The 18,200-nt window shown below is 32.6% G+C and overlaps 1 protein-coding gene and 1 non-coding gene across 2 annotated transcripts; both read left to right on the forward strand.

Moving 5' to 3' along the window:
* Positions 1-259: 259 nt before the first annotated feature.
* Positions 260-3,316, forward strand: LOC146995648 (speckle-type POZ protein-like B). The gene has a single exon (XM_085821572.1). The coding sequence runs from the start codon at positions 277-279 to the stop codon at positions 2,113-2,115; it is 1,839 nt and encodes a 612-aa protein (XP_085677698.1). The 5' UTR covers positions 260-276; the 3' UTR covers positions 2,116-3,316.
* Positions 3,317-17,723: 14,407 nt separating this feature from the next.
* On the forward strand, positions 17,724-17,829 carry LOC118197670 (U6 spliceosomal RNA). Its single transcript, XR_004759639.1, has one exon. It is a non-coding gene; the product is annotated as a U6 spliceosomal RNA (small nuclear RNA).
* The last annotated feature ends 371 nt before the right edge of the window (positions 17,830-18,200 follow it).

An 18,200-nucleotide genomic window follows, 5' to 3' on the forward strand; every position in this document is an offset into this window, starting at 1 on the left:
ATTAATAATTTAAAGGGAACTAAGTTAAGTTCAAGGTTTCTGTACGTAAAAGACAAAACAGATTAAAAGAAATTGAAGAAAAGTATTTTCCTTCGAGTATTTATTTCCGTTAGTTAATCACGGAAGTAACGCTCTTGTTTATCTCATCAATCAAACCTTGGCGAAAGCGAAACTGATCCAAGAAGAAGATTAACACGTGGCATCTAATAACCACTCAGAGCTTTAACGAGATTTTTCAATGTAAAACATCTGAACTTCGGAACGTGCGTAATACGTATGTTTAAAACAAGCCGTTGCGGGAAACGACAGTCGCATCGTACGTTCTCAAATGAAAAAGTAGTTCAGCTGCAAAAAAGGAATGAATTAGTTGCAATGGAGAAACAGATGAACAATAATTTAACATTTGTATGGATTATTAAAAATTTCAGTATGTACTTTAAAGACGAATATTTGTGTAGCCCGTTATTTGTGTTGAACTCTTTAGCGGGCATGAAGTGGAGCATTAAATTCTATCCAAGAGGAAACAGATGTAAAAATTACGCAGCTATTTGTAAAAATTACGCACCTATTTATCTCAACAGAAAAGATGACCTTCAAACAGTCGGTGAAGTAAGTTACAGTATTCCGTTCTTGGATTGCAATGAAAAGGAAATTCCCGGCGTGGCACCCCTTGCCAAAACTCACGCGTTTACAAAAACACAGTCTTCGGGCTATGGAAAATTTAGCAATTTGTTTTTCAATTCTCTCAGTAACGACAGTCTCATTATTAAGTATACCTTTAAATCATTTTCTGAGACTAATAATCAAGAGCTGCTGCCTTCACTATCTTATAAGAATGGATTGTTTACGCATGTCGTATTACGTGCTCGTGGTACAGAATTCAAAGTGCATAAAGCTATGTTGTCGGCGAGGTGGCCTGAACTGGCAAAAAAACTCGATGAAGAAAAGTCCTCCGAAAACGAATTTGATATCGAATCGAAAGTTCTGGAAGCCATGGTTAAATACATTTACACTGAAAAAGTAGACTTCAGTGGATATGCGTATTTTGAGGAGCTATGTGTCACAGCCGCAAAATATGGACTCCGTATTTTCAATCCTATACCTGGCATAGTAAAAATAGTAAAAACATGCAAAACCCGCATTAATGCAGAGACAATTTCACTTATGTGGCCAATTGAAAATTTCTCGAGCCTGACGGTAAACACAAAGTCGTGTCACGGATTTAGCATGGATATCCCGGAATTTTGCCAATGGAGCTTAAGAATCCGTATCCGTGAAAAGACTGAAACTGATCAAACATTTGATGTTTTCCTTTGTAAAAGACCTAACTTATCAGGTGTATTCAAACCGATTTTCGTGAAAATTAAGGTATCCTTCGATGATGATAATTCTTCTGAAAATGAGCATTTGTTTACGACAGATAAAAATTGGAAATGTGCAGAGTTTCCGAGGACCATTCCTATAGATCCAGATGATGTCCTGCTACTTCGATGCGAATTTAAATTATCCGACGGCAGTTTTTCTTCTGAGATTGTACAATCATCTTGCGCCATTGTACCTTATTTCCCATATAATAATTTGAATAGAAGCCTTCGAAATCTTTATGAAAATGGAACGCTATCTGATATTACTTTAGTAGTTAATTCGAGAATATTTTCAGTGCACAAATTTATTTTGTGTTCCCAGTCCACGGTGTTTCGCAGAATGTTCGAAACCGAAATGATAGAATCGGAAAAGAACCAGGTTGAGATTTCTGACGTGCATCCTGATATTATACACGAAATGCTTCTTTTTGTATATACAGGAAATGTGGGAACACTATGTGAAGAAACAGCCATACAGCTGTACGCAGCAGCTGATAAGTATGATATTCCTGCTCTCAAAAAAAAGTGTTCCACCTATCTGACATCAAATATTACTGTCAAGCATGTTTGTAAAATTCTTCAGTTAGCTGCAATGCATTCCGATGATGATTTGTATCAGAATGCTTTACAATTTTTTTCTTCTCATCTGCAGGAGATTTTCTCAACCGATGAATGGAAAGAGATATCCAAAAACAATTTTTGTGCAACACTTCTGCAAGATGCTATAGTTCATAATAATTCATATGAATGATTTTAATAATCGATATGAACTTTGTTTATTTTAATAATAATAATAACTGTTCAAGTGAGTTTTTGAAAATTACATTTTCTTTAGCTGGTGAATTATGTCGGATAGTTATATTTTTAAATCCTGAAGTACCTTTCTGAAGTCATACGTATATATGTCTTAATTTTCTTTTATTAAGTATGAAAAACCAGGACTCAGTCTACCATTCTGCAGTTTTGATATATGAATATTTTTAATAATGCATCATTTTCTAACTTTCATAACATGTCAATAAATATATAGCATCTTTATTCTATTGCATTCCATATTGTTTAAATTTGGTTAGAATGTATAAAATGTTTCTGAAATTTAATAATTTTTTTTGGCCTAGTTTTTCGTTATGTAATTTTTAATTGAATCCATTTTTTTCTCATTATATTCTTTTATTTGGATGATTTTATTTTCCAGGATACTTTATTAGCATTACGATATTACTTTTTATGCTTTTTGTTTTTAAAAAAGTTCAGACAATTTTTTCCGAAAGAAATTTTGACGCAGTGTGTTATAGTGACAATATGTATGCAGTTCATATAGGAAACTAAAATCAAATCAGAGAGATCTCAATTTAAATGTTCATATCTACCTTTAAGCTTCTAAGCCAATATACGAGTATATATATATATTTTATAATTTCTTCATTATCATATGTAAATATATTTATTGTAAAGATTTTATATTCTTCGCAACATTAAGATATTAGATTTGGTATTATTTTATAACATAAATTATTTCAGTAATATATAATTTCTGTAGCATATTAGCTTCGTTTCTTTATAATCCAAAGTTGAATTTCGTTTAAAAACACGCAGCGAGACACAAATCTTCATTATATTACCAGCTATCCGCGTGAAGAAATTCCATTTAACGTAGGCAAAATTAATTCAGAAGTCAAACAACAAAAATCAGTGTTATATTTTCAAAATTTTCACAGGCCTAGTTTCGATGGTTTTACCGAACCACCATCCTCAGCTGCAAAACCGAAATAAACAAGATAGGAACGGCGTGTTATTGTGTCTTAATTATAGGAATATTTAATTTATAAATATATATATTGCTGTAAACTTATAAGTACTGTCGTTATTTTTTCTAATTCCATTCATTAATTTCATTAGTACAATTGTATACTTTTTTTCATTTTAAAATATATTAAATTTATTGATAAATTTCTGTTCAGAACTTTTATGCAAGTTATTGCAAGGCTAGGTTTAAAACAAAAGGACGTTTACAGATCTTTCTTATAATGTTAAAAAAATTAATCCAGTGATCTCATTTATCTTAAAATTTGTTTATTTAGTCATAATATATAAGGAATGAAATATTTAATTCCAAATTTTTGAAATGTTTGACTAAGAAGATGTATTATAAGTGAAAAGTACAATCGTGTGTTGATACAAGATGATCCCTTAAAAGAAAAATATTTAAAATTGTGAGTTCGTTGAGATATAGTTAATTATTGATGGCTGAAAAGATATTTTAATCTGTGAGAAAGAATTGCACCAATTCTGTCAAATGTTTCTTAAAAACTCCAGTTTAATGCAGAGGAAAAAGCAAAATCTGTGGAAAACGACATCATCCCAACGTCGAAACAAAACTGCATAAGCTCGCATTTTTAACCTAAAGGATCACGTTTTGTATAAAATACTCGTTACAACTTTTTTTTCATATTCGCCATCCATTTCCAGAGTTCCTGAATTCTTTATTAATTTATTACTTTGCTGAAAATGTTCTCTACGGGAAGAAAATTCTCTCCCAACTTCATGTTTATAATGGTATCCGAAAGAACTTCGAATCATATTTCATTGTTTCTGTTTGTGCAATAGTTTTTAATTTAGCCACAGAAGATACGCGAACTTCAGTGAATATGTCCAAACGGACACAAGCCCAGACTGAATATGCTTTTCTTCAGATGTCCCGAAAGAATTCTAAATCCGGAAATACGGCGTTTTCATGATCAAGGAATTAAAACTTGTTGTATTTTCATTATTGTTTACGCAAGCGCTACTTGAACTTTTCATTCCTGATTCAGTTTTATCACTGAGATTTATTCGCGAAACCTGATTTAAATATAAAATAGAGATTTTCCATAAATAATTTATTTCTTCGTTAAACTATATATATGACTGGTTGAATGTCCTGTACCGCCATTAAGTTTCGTTACACTATATAGGTGGTTTCAAGATCTGTTTAGGATGTAGAAAAAGTCACGTATCAATAATAACGACTTTTTTTTTTCCCTTCTGCATATAAATTAAATCTTGGTGCAATATTTGACAGTGATGAACGTACATTATCTTCAACGTTTTTCAAGGTTGAACGATATTTGTAAAAGCATTAAAATTAAAAATGTCGTTTCACGAAAGTCGGTGCTGCTGAACTGCAATAGAATACGATTTCAGAAATTGTGCGAAATTCAGTTCTAGCTCCGAATATAGAATTCCATCAGAGATTTTGAGTCACTCAATAAATCAACAATTTACTCTTGGACTTTACATGCCAGGCGATAAATACCACTAATGTCAATCAAATATGGTTTCTAAATCCAACATATTTTTTTTAATTAAAATTCGATATAAAGTATTTGCAAAATTGTGTGTGTGGGGGGGGGGATTATGGCAAAGCCACGAGGGCTATCTCCCTAAAGGGAGGGATGCCTTTCGTGGAGGACTTTGTAAGGGAAGCTGGCTCGTATACACGTACACATGGGGAAAACCACGAAAACGCCCATGCAGCCAGCCCGTTCGCGGGATTAGAACCTCGGACCGAACTACCAGTGTTCAGCGACTTTACCGCTCGGCTGATGGTGGGCCTGCAAAATGGTGTTTCTAGGGTTTTGAGTGGTCTATAATAACTTTTTCAATTAAAGATTTACAATAATTTTTAATTTTTTTATAAAATTGTCGATAATCGAAAACGTTTCGAATGGCTCGTTTCCCATCCTGTTCTTCCAAATACTAGTCTTTTTGACAAAACATTTTTTTCGTTTGAAATAATAAAGTGGCCCATTTTCAAATTTTGCTTACATATAATGTCCCAGACGAAAAGAAAGAAAATTCAATACGAATGAATATTTAAAGTTTAATTTGAGAACTTCTTTATGTAAAGATAACTATAAATATATTTCTACAATTTAAAAAAAATCAATTGAAATTTTTTAGATATAAACCCGTGAGATTATTTTACCCGAAATTAGTCTCTAAATCTGCTTGAAAGGGGCAGTACATATTCAAAGTAATGATCTCAAATTAATTTATTGATTTGCTAAACACAAGAACTTCTGAAGCTAATTTTTAACATGAATATAACACACTAATAGTTCATATTTAAAACAATTAAACGTCTTGATTAAAAAATTAAATTAGGTTACAAAACAAAGAGGTTGAATAACATAAAATTCGAAAGGGACAGGCATTTTTGCCTACGATCACATATTTAAAGATTTTTCAATTGATTTTTATTTTAATATTTTAAACTGTAGAAATAAATATATCTATAGTCATCTTTACGCAATGCAATGCTCAAAATTAAACTTTATATTATTACTTTATCTTGATTTTTCTTTCTTTTCTTCTCGGACAGCATAATTAAGCAAAATTTGAAAATGGGCCTAATGCTATTTTTTATTTTGAAGAGACAAGTTGAGATCGTTTAATTTCTTAATGTCTGACAAATAGCCTCATTTTCACAAACAGCAACAAACAGATTTTTGTTCCGTTAAATATAGAATAATTTCGTCTTTTAATAAGAATAATTTTTCTTAAGCTTAAATGCCACTGCCCCACCAGCGGCCGAGCGGCAAAGTCACTGAACACTGGTAGTTCGGTCCGAGGTTCGAATACCGGCGAACGGGCAGGCTGCTAGGGAAGTTTCCTGGATTTACCCTTGTATAACGTGTATATGAGCCACTTTCCCTTAGAAAGTTTTCCACGAAGGCATCCCTTCCCTTAGGCAGAGATCCCTCGAGTGCTTGGCCATCATTAAATAAACCAAACCAAACTTGACGTCCTGCCTTACTTCTGCCTGTATTAATAAATTTTTAGATTCGGAGTCCTAGTCCGTGTTAGAACAAATGTAGGGATTCAATACTCATTGATTATTCTAAGCCTAGGCAGAAACTCCTTCCATTCTTCAGTCATGTTTTGGAATAGGCAGAGCCAGGCTTCGAAAGTTTAGAAATACATTTTAAAAGAATAAGTTAAAATACTTAACTTACAATTTTGAAACTTATTGAAAAACACCGTTTTAAAATAAATTTAAATCAACAATAAGGGCACTGTATTCTTGAGCACTTGCGTCACTCATATGGTTTAAAATTTGTATCTATATCTTCATGGAATTTAAAGCTGAAAGAAAAGTAAATAAAACTTTGCAACCAGAAATTTTAAATACGCACGAAATTTGTATTTGCTTTATTTGTTTTTGCTATTAGAAGGATTAACTTAATACCGAATGCCCTCGAAAATATGTTGCCACATGGCCTACATTTTCGTTGTCTTCCCTCGTAAAATGTAAATAGGAGTCTTTTTCCCTTAGAAAGACATCCACGAAGGCAATCCTTCCCTTAGGCAAATAGCCCTCGTATGTTTGTCATACTGCATTAAAAAACAAACATAACACTATTACTTTTCTCTCTACAGAAGATGAGCGAAAATATTCTCGAGATATGTGAAAAATTAACTTTAAAAATGAATATATAAAATATGAAAAAAAGTTGAAAACAACGGTTAAGAAATTAGACTGGAAAATCAATTGATAAAAGACCTAATTTTTCAGAAAATTTTATTTTCATAACAGAAATGAAAGAAATCACAACTATTTTAATCTCACAACTAAAATGCTGATATCAATTATACGAGATTGCTTTTGTTTTCCAGTTTTTAACAGGTGAGAATGAATACCATTTAATTTAGATTAGGTTAGATTATTGAAATATACCTATGAAAGCTTTCTGCCTAAGAGAAGGGATGCCTTCGTGGAAGACTTTCTAAAGGAAATTGGTTGTTATTAAATGGTTGTTAAATTATATTGTCTACATTATACGTAGAAAAATAACCGAAAACTAGACATGCAGACAACTCGTTCGCCTGAATTCTAATCCAAAAAATGTCGAACTGCCAGTAAGTCTCGCTCAGCTATTGGTCATTTTATTTAGATATTTTATAGGTTAGGTTAGGTTGAGTTTGGCAAAACACATGAAGGCTTAAGAGAAGAAATGTTTAGGTACTTTAGAAAGAACAGCTTCTAATTTATTATTTAATTATCCAAACGATATAAATGCATCAGAAATACTCATTTTTAAATGTCTCGCTATTTGAGTAATCCTTATAGTTAAAGGAAAACCAAATCTTTTCAAGATAATTCAGAAATACAGTTTAGTTCAATCCTACTTGAACTCGGAAATTATGTTCAAAATATTTTGAACGTTGCTTATTGCTATTCTCAGGCCGAATGTTTAAGAAAAGCTACAATTAAAAAAAAGTTTTAAAAGAAAGGTAGAATCTTCTTTTGGGACTCAACTTTTCATGTATCGTTATCTTCTTCATGGAATATAAATTAAATAATCAAGAAGATTTTTAAAAAAACATATTATCAAGTTTATTTACTTCGTTAAAAGCAAGAAAAATTAAATTACCGAAAAATCTTGAATATTAATGCAATACTTTTCATATTATATATGTTTTATTTGCTATTTTTAAAACGTACTTTTCATGTTTTCTTTTAAAAATTATAAATTATTATACGCATCAATTTTCTGAATACATAAAATTATGAGTACAAATATTATAAGAGGATTTAGTATAGTTAACTTTGCTAAGGATAGACACACAGTTGATTTGATTTCAGTTAGAAGCGTATATTTACCGCTTTGCCTCAGACGAAAAAGTGCCTGTATGGCTCTGGGAGAAGGTGTATTTTAAATTATTTTCAAGAGCCAAATTTTCTGTAGAAATAGTTTAGCCTTCACTATAACAAGTCCAATTAAACCGTAGACAAATTTGGATATTTAAACAAATGTACCAAAGAGGCGACCTAATCCTGAAAAGACATTGCTTTTTGCATTGTTTGTCTCTTCTCTGGTGTCTTTAAGTCATAAGAGACAATCTCTGCAGCCGTACTCTATGGCATTCCTAAGGCCTTTCTAACCGAAGACTCATTCGTAATTTGAAAAAAAATTCTGAGTTTCACTTTCTGTATTATTTAGCAGTTCAGTATCATTTGTGTAACTTCATTCCACTACGTTCAAAAAAGCAAATTAACTATGTCTGCAACTTCCTAGATTCTTGCAGCATATTAGCTCTAGTTACAATATAATCTACATAACAGTTATTCAGTAAAGTTCTTACAGTGTTCCACATCAGAATAAATGTAATAAGAATTCAGCCAATTTCCCTCAGAAAGTTCGCCATGAAGGCATCACTCCTCTATGGCATGCTCTGTCGTATTTAAATAATCTAATCAGTGTCGTTCTTGGAAGTAAAACGAAATTAAATCGCTTCATCTACTGCTGATTGCTTCAGGACTGTTGGTACACTTGCTATTCCATATGTAAATATCTTCAGGCGATAAGTACGCACAGAGTTATTGATCGATTTTTTACGTAAGATAAGCTGCAGGTTCCTTTGACATGGTCCAACAAGTATAAGGTGTGTACAAAGTCTCTAAATAACCTCATCCTATGATTGTGCACGCCTTGTAAGGGGTGCTGTAAACTTTTGCAGTGATAAAGCACGTATATCAAAGACATTTCCTAAAGATTTATTTTGGTTTAATGTATGCATAAGGTAAGGATTTGGGATTTGAAAACTCTAATATCACAAGCGAGACAGCGTCAAAGTACTAAAGCGGGACAACCCCAGAGTGAATGGTTGAAGTGAGATGCGGCATGACAAGATTTTAAGTCCGTTTTTTGTCCCATCAATAAATAATAATTAGCAGCCGAAGTTTACATTGATTAAAACAACTGGCGTTTACCTCGATATATTCATTAATTACATTTGCCCACAATTGAGTTTACCTCGATACATTGATTAAAGCAGTTGACCTCTATACGTTGATAAATTACATTTGCCAACAACTGGAGAGCCATCAATCAGAGTAACCAATGGTGCGTATGTCCAACTTATGAGATTGTGCTGTAGAGTATTATAGTATGTCTTGGAATCATACACTGTAGACACTACTGAAAAGACTAAGTAGCGAATTCTTGCTAGGTCTTGGAGGAACAGATGACTGCTGAAGAAGGTTTAACCTTTTTATTTGAATTTAACAGAAACGCACGCACTCTGTGCTCACAGTTTACCACCACTTGTGGCTAAGTAACGTAACACAAAAATAAGATGTACAACCCCAATAAAGTAATATTGGCTACACGACTGGCTCCTTCGTTATCTAAACCACTAAATCGGGTGCACAGAGCAAAGCCGAACCCAGAATATGAATATAATCTAAAAAAGGGTGGCTAAGCACCAACTATGCACGTACTTCACGCGGCAAAAATTCGGAACTAACTCTCTTGCCACAAACTCTTAAAACCGCTGCTTAAATACTGTTTTTCAACTCGCTTTTATTTTCATACACGTCGTTAAAATTTACATTCTGGCAGGAAACTGAAATTCAGAAAGGAAAGGAAAGTTTCTAAAATTAAAAATAATTGGTTAGAATAAAATAGGTTTTTTCCAGTGTCACTTGTCTCAAAAACTCTGAACTTGCTTGTAAGTGTGATCAGTATCAAATATATACGTTGTTAAGTTTCCAAACAGCAAGATGCTACAGTTGTGAGGAAATTTGTGAACATTCGTTATTTGTCTATACCTCTTTTGAACAGTGATGAATAGTCATTTCGAAATTTAGTAATAATAGAAAATAAATATTCTTGCGGTATTCATCTCATAATTCTGAACAGTGATGAATAGTCATTTCGAAATTTAGTAATAATAGAAAATAAATATTCTTGCGGTATTCATCCCATAATTAATATCAAATTAAGTAATTCTCCATTGACAGTAGTCCCTCATGCATTAAACACTACGCGAACCTTAGTTGAGTTTTTTTCTCCGTACGATAAACTTCATGATGACTAAGGTAACATAAGTTCGATATTTCAGGTTCTTGAATTACTTCCATATGATTTAAATCCTTATATTCCCAGATAAAAATCCTCGTACAAAGTTTTTGTATTTGAATCTCTGTCTAGATGTTCCACACTTCATGTAATGTTTTCTCAGCAAGCGTTTTCAAGTCTCCCAGTTCCACACCTTGCCTAATAGGTAATTGGACTATATAGCTTCCGTAATTTTGTTGGTAATGAGTACGTTTGAAATGTTTGTAATATTTTCCGTCTTCATTTAAAGCATCCCGATATTTTCAATCCGTTCAGTTTCCCAAAAATCTTTGCCAAATTGTGTCTTCTTCGCGATGTAGAACCAAGCCACTGTAATTTACTTCTGAATTACTCTTCCATGAACCAGACGCAAAGTATCCAAAAACTGTTTTTTGGAATATTAAAGATTACTTTTTATTACTGAAATTTCTGTGTTTTATAAAATCTCAAACAAAATGTCTGGCCCCAGTTAGACGTCTATTTTATAAGGAGTTCCGAATTGGGGCTCTGCTGACTTAACGTCGGTATGAATATTTAATGACTGCTTGTGTAAGCTTATTGATGGAGTAGCATTGGGAAATTTTGGAAATAATCAAGAAATTAATCGGTATTATATAACAAGGGTGGTCACAGCGCGGTTCACGAGCCATGCACCGTTCTTACAGCGACTGGTGCCGCTCTTACATGATAAAATCTATGTATGAAATGCGGTAAACTAAAATTACTCAATGTTCAAGAAAAAATAATTATTTTTTTCAGTTCTTTTTACAAAATTCTAAGCAAATCTAAACTGATTTTAATGTCCAGACCTATTTATTTTGTTTCATTTAACAAAAATATATAAACCACGCACGGATGTCGCACAAAAATTCGTTAACTTGCATTCGATAAAGATCAAAATGGATATTTTCGTTGAAATATGATGCTTGAATTTTTTCGCGATAACAATACTGCATTTTTACTTCGTACAAGGACGTAAAACATAAACGTAAAGTCAATACTCTCTTTCTCTCTCCATAAATACATGTATATATACTTATTGTATTGATACCATCAACAATTTTGTAAAGGAAATCTTTCAAGTTGGATTTTCTTGTGGATGTTTTACGAATATTATTCAATGATGGACAAATGTAATTAGTAACATTTGCCCATAATAAATGTAACCACACTTTGGGCCAGCAGTGCTAAAAGTTTGGTTGATGACTTGTTACGTCAATTCGCATGGTCTTCAGTTGAATTGTGATTAGTTACCAGAGACCGATGCTTATATTTCATAAATTTAAATGTTGACTAACTAAGATTCACAATAATACGAAGTATTGAAAAGTGAGATTAGTGTCAGATTAGTCTATTTAGTGTTTAGATATTTTTATTTCGGAACCTATTTCCAAAACTCAGTAATTGAACCACCGTTTATCTTTTACTTGATTTAATCCTTCAACTTCTTGAAGCTCCAGTAACTCCAACTCTGCAGCCGCATTATCTTCAGCAACTGGTGGTGAGACGGGACAGCGATTCTTCAAATTGTCAAAAAGCGGGTTTTTTTATATTTTTTTAAACGTAAATGTAGTCTTAAATCACTAAATCTATCAATAATAGGATCTACCAGACTCTGATTACAAGTGTAATCTGTAGGTATAATATGTGTAGTCATTATATTGTAAATAGATTATTATTCATAAAGCATTAAAAATAAATATAGTGTTAATTGAATTCATCATGCGTTAAAAACCACTAATGAGAAGGCGTGATAAAATTATTCTCGTGTGTTTTTGATGCAATCCTGCCGAAAACGAAAGTTTATGAAATTTAGTAGTTATTAAAGTATCCATCATGGTTTGTGTGAGACACGGTGAATTGATTTCGGATTAAGTCAGCTAGAAAAAAGGTGAGTGATACAGTTTCTATTCGCATGCTCTTTGGAAATTAAAATGAATCTTCAGGAAAGAGTTGAACGAAACAGAAAAATTTGTAGTTCGGATCGAACCAGTGTTATAAAATTAATTACGGAAAAAAAATGATGAACTACAAAATGGAATTCCAAATCTAGACTTTTTTCAATAATCGCTTGCGGTGTCAATCGAGAAAGAAGCTTATTTATTAAAATATGATAAATTTATAAATTCACAAAGCACTGTGATAGAATTAGAACCGGAAATAGAACAATCTTAGGATGTAGTGAAACTCTCATTAGATGTAAATCGAAAGTTATTAGGCCCATTCAAAATGCAGTTAAAAACCTAAATAATCCCAAAAGTTTCTAAACTCAAAACTAAAATACTAGAATACCTTGTATTACTTTAGAAACTTTTAATGGTGATTTGTATAAAATTAACGAATTTTGGACTCAGTATAAAGAGGCCAATCACGAACCGCCCGACCAGGTTAGCGACTCTGATTGCTGTACCGAAAGGCCCGGGTTAGAATTCTGGAGAAGGCATGGTTTTTGTAAATCTAACCTGTCTGTGCGGCATGGAGGTACTCTAAATATGACGAAAGTCCTCTCGAGAGGCGGATAGTAGGGAACATGGAGGTAGGAAAGGGAGGAGGGGCCATTCCGCGCTAGAAGTGAAGCACTGCTTTGAAGCTTGGGTCACCAGACGGGGTGTTTTATGTTTACATTCAGAAGCTCGCTTGACAAGATTCTGATAGTATTTCGACACACGACAGTTCCATAAAAATCGAAAAAGGGACACTCTCGCATGAAAAAAACATTCATAGTGTGATGGATAATAGCAATTTGTATAGTTTACTGACATTTACGCAAAAATCACATCTTGGTTATTTTTCGATAACTAACAACAGCGATTTTGATTATGAATTTGTTTTATAAAATTCTAAGCTGTTGCACTACAAAAATATAGATTTTAAGAAAATTGCTAAAAGAGATCTGCCAAAATTTATTTTCTAGAAGATTTGAAAAGTTTGAAACTTGATAGCTAAATGTAAATATAAAATTATGTATGTTAAAATATTTGTAATTAGGCACATAGGTCAGATTAAGTTTTTATTAGAGTAACGCATGCAAGGGCTATCTGCCTAAAGAGAGATGCCATCGTGGAGGAATTTTGAAGAAAAACTGACCTTTGATTGGGTATTAAAAATAATACTTATAATTTTCATTCAAATTATATTCATATATATTTTTTATGTAAAACTTTCGGGTGTATGCTAAATTAGTGTAAATTACTTTACACGAAAAATATAGTGAAAGCACAGAAATTAAAGATTTGCACATGCCTGAAATGATAAATAGGAAATATGTATGGGTATTTATGCATATGCTTGCAAAAAGCATGTATCTGCCTTTGACAAAATACTTAAATATTCATTACATTATTTATAAATGTATTTGAAATGAAGAATTTATTCACTTATAAACAACTGTGAAAGTACTGTGAAGAAATCTAATGTTTAAATGTATCTAATTTATAATGATTATAAATGTTATCTAAATATATAATAACCTTAATATTGAATTGTAAACATAAATTGAAATCCTGTTGACTAATACGTTATAAAACTATTTAAGCAAGAATTGTTCGTATTGGAAAGCAATCTGTTAAAAGGTATTGTAAAGCAAATGCTATGAGATGCGCACTTAAGAACGTAATAAAGAGTTTTGGAATATGTATTGTTGAAATGAAGGGTAAAAAAAAATCTGATAAGAATAATTAAAAGAATTATTCCCTTTACATTTTATAATAACTCAGTTACAAGTTTTAAATAATACTTAAAAAAAAAAAAAAAAAAAAAAACTTATTTTATTCCCTTTCAGAAATGTTCAGAGAAAGTCAAATACTATTTAATACCAATTTAATTATTAGGAATTAGCGAAATACTTATTTAAAGTATTTCGCTAATTCCTAATAATTCTCTAATTTAAAATGAACCGAATAGATCATTAATTATAAATTGACTTACATTTTTCGATTTAAAAGAAGCCAAAAAATCATGTCATATTTAAGGAAGTATTTTAAGAAGAAGCTCTATAAATAGAAAAGAAATAATGCATAATTTTAATATTAATAATACAATAAACTTTGATCTTAATTTTTGTACCTTAACCGAATAAAATCGAATTACCTTAATTTTTTTTTCTAATGTAATTAACGAAAACTTGTGAAACTATTTCATTCAAATTAAACCATTCTGAGAAAACTGTCCTGTGAAAAGTATAGCATTTAATTCCGTTCAGAATGAAATGTTGTTTAAAAATATGTTGTTTTCACATACTTAGGACTCTGAAGTGTTGTAGAAAAAGAAAATATACATTTATATGTATATTTGCGACGTAATTACAAAATATTTACATACGAACGCGTCAAATCCCATAGAACTCAATGGTAAATGACCCAATGTTTTGGTCACCACGTAGGGATCGCCGGTGCTTCAGAGCATTGTACGGAGAAACTTGTTTAGGGCGACTCCATCTTACTTCCTACCTCCATGGTAGGGAAATTGGGGCGGGAGACTCAGACGCGTTCCCTGGTGTGCTGTTCATCAAAATTATATGTGGGGGGGGGGAAGTGGGCGAAGTTGTACTCTCACCTGTATAATACCCGAGCCTCTTGCCAAAGACAGGCGCAATCTTGACTCTTTGCCACGATGAATTTCGTGCGCTGGCTCTGATATCAGAGACCTGATCTGATGTTATTGTCGATCGCTATTCACGGGTTCAGCTGTAAAAGCATAGGCGAGTTATGTTAACAGGAGAAACTGCAAAAAGCCATCGAAATTTTGACTGATTGATTTGGATTGGATTATTTAATTACGGCAAAGCACACGAGGGCTATCTGCCTAACGGGAGGCGTAATGGCAGACCGCACATTGAGTTGAACAGTGTTAAGCGAATTTCGCTTACTGCGCATGCTTGATGGTGTACCTTTGGTGCGGGGAGAAATATTGGCGACTAAGCAACCCTTTGTTAGCTTATTCGTGATCTAAATGGCTGTCTAGTGTGTTCGAGTGATGTTTAAAACTGCAAATGTTGTGGAACTTTGCTTATTAGTTATTTTAACTTCTATACCGATTGCACTTGCTTATTTTTCTAATATATATTTCATTGTAATTTGTCAATAACATTGCATTTAATATTTGTTAACATATGTTCGTAATAATTCGTTATTTAAATGTAATTTGTTTACATGTTACAATTCAGTAATTGTAAATTGGAGTATTTCGCTTAGTTTGTTAGCGTATATTCGCGCTTTTATTTTCTCATTTCAAAAAATTTAATAACTAGCATTAAAGAATTGTAAAATTTCTTCAGTGTTATTTGCAAGCACTTGTTACATTCCTCAGTGTTTCTTTATGTATGTACGAATGTAACGTATGGTAAATCCTGAAATGTTTTTATTGCTTAAAAGTATAATGAATAAATTTTCAACTAATACATACTAAATTACAGTCTTTTTCTGAACGAAAATTTGTACAGTTGCAAAGGAATGTGCAGAATTTCGTAAGTATTATATTTTACATTTTGAATGTAAACACTGCTTCACAAAGCTTCGCAATAATTTCAGCTTTCTAGTTGTTTGAGCAGTAGAGCAAAAAATAGTATTTTAACACAGTAATTAATTTACATTATACTCTACGAAGATTTAAACGCCAGATTTGTTTACAATTAGATGGCGATACATCTACCATATACCGTATTTATCTTCTTTTCAAATCGCGCCAACATAGTAATTACGCCAAATTGTTTTCTGAGCATGCGCAGTATGCGACATTCGTTTAACACTGTTCAACTCAATGTGCGGTCTGCCATTACGCTAACGGGAGGGATGCCTTCGTGGAGGACTTTCTAAGGGAAACTGGCTCGTATACAAGTTACACATGGGAAAAACCACGAAAACGCCCATGCAGCCAGCCCGGTCGCGGGATTCGAACCTCGGACCGAACTACCAGTGTTCAGCGTCTTTACCGCTCGGCCGCTGGTGGGCCTGATGGATTTGGAAAGAGAGAAATATGTGTCTTCGTGCGGCCTCGCAGCAATTTTATACGGTCCGCGATGATATTTCACTTTTAACTCTGTTGAAAATATAGTGTTATAAAGATTTCAAAATTTCAGTTATTTGAAGCACGAATTTATATTATTTTCATTGCCATTAAAAACACCGGAAAACGCGTCAGGAATTCTATGAATGGAGTTAATTAATTTACAGCGTAATATAAATCTTATGAAGATGCGGATTTTATTAATTTTTATTCGTACTTGTCAAAAATTAAATCAGTTAGGAACTTTTGCGCTAAGAATAATTGCTTTGTTCGGGAATACATTTACACGTAAATATCTTTTTTTCACAGTTGAACATTTGTGCGGAAAAAAAACCCGATTGACCGATGGCCATCTACAACCTGTGTTGAAGATGATTTAGTAATACTAACTTCCCTCCAAGACTTTATCAAAATCGAAACGCCACCACGCACCAAGCTATAGATAGAAATCAAATAAACTTATAATTATTTACATATAAACATATGTATTTTCATTTATACGTCGAAAAAATTAATAAATATGACAGAGACTATAAGCACACTCGGCGCGTATCGAGAGGTCCAGGTCCGAGTCCCGGCGAGCGTTTTGCTCATTTTTCATGTCTCCTGCTTCAAAACAATGTAATGACTCTCCAGTGGCGCCCCGAACTAAAATGTGGTGGGTGATGATTCTTCGCCATCAGGATTTGGCGATTGGGTCCCGTAACCCCGAGTCGCTCTTTAAAACGGGGAATATATAAGGTATTTTCTACCTTCTTTCTGCATGCTTTCGTAGTGGAACGGTTGCACACTTGGCGCGTATCGAGAGGTCCAGGTTTGAGTCTCGGCGAGGACATTGCACATTTTTCATGTACTCCTGCTTCAAAAATACCTAATTTCTCTACACGACTAAATTGCCATTATTTATTCGAAAGTTATTTGCTACTTGAAAAATTAAGAAAGTTTTCATAATTTTTTTCAGTTCAAATTAATGTAAGTTATTTAACGATTAATTAAACATGTTAAAACTATTTAACATAAATGTTAGTCTAAAAATTTAACATTTGATTGTCAGTATATTTGTATTACAAAGTGTAACCAATAAAAATGTAAAAAATGTCTTTCAGGTGCAAAACTTAGATTTCAGATAGAAAACAGACAAGTTTGAATTTTTATCCTATGCAATATTATTAGGATTGTTTATGTAGGTTTTTAAAAATATTTAGTAAGCGACATTTAAAATGTATTTAAAATATTTTTTTTTATATATAAATAAAATTCTGGCTCGTTAGTTGTTTTCAGATCGTTTATGCGGCCCATGGGCAATTTGAGTTTGAACCACTTCCACATATGAACGTTCTCCTATCCTTGGGAGCCTGTAAGTAATTCCAGTGATGTATCCAGTTTTAGAACATTATATGATAAAGTAACGGTTCAGATTAGAAGGTCAGAAACTTGTGATATTAATTTTGATTATGGTAGTTAGTCTACTGTACTTGCTTCGGCAGTACATATACTAAAATTGGAACTATACAGAGAAGATTAGCATGGGTCCTGTGCATGGTAGTCTACCTACTGCCCATCTTATATAAGTTTATACCACAAGATTTAATACTACAGGTTTTTAGGACAGCAAAATTCAGGGAAAGAGTCAACAGTATTAAATTTATAATCATCTCTAAAGAAAGAAGTGCGTCAAAAGTTCTTAACACTTGGTCTTAACCGCACATCCCAGAAGAATAGAAAAAAATAAATGAAAAAAAAAAAAAAAAAAAAAAAAATCTGAAAGGTTTCAGATTTTAGATTACATCCAAAGGGCTGTTTTTTAAAATTTTTTGTGTTACCTTTATTTATTAAGTATCATGTTCTTCACGTTTAAACCATAAAATTGAGTTCAAGAGCAATATCGCAAAATAATTTTAAAATGAGCATATCTTTAGGATATCCAAAACACAGTCTCGCGCGCTGG

Source organism: Stegodyphus dumicola, chromosome 8 (genome assembly GCF_044657685.1).
Source record: "Stegodyphus dumicola isolate Sdum_Otavi_A_Nest chromosome 8, ASM4465768v1".
Classification (NCBI taxonomy): Eukaryota; Metazoa; Arthropoda; class Arachnida; order Araneae; family Eresidae; genus Stegodyphus; species Stegodyphus dumicola.

What these genes read in the sequence shown, in the direction of transcription:
- LOC146995648 (XM_085821572.1), top strand. Translation starts at nt 277, where the DNA reads ATGTTTAAAACAAGCCGTTGCGGGAAACGACAGTCGCATCGTACGTTC.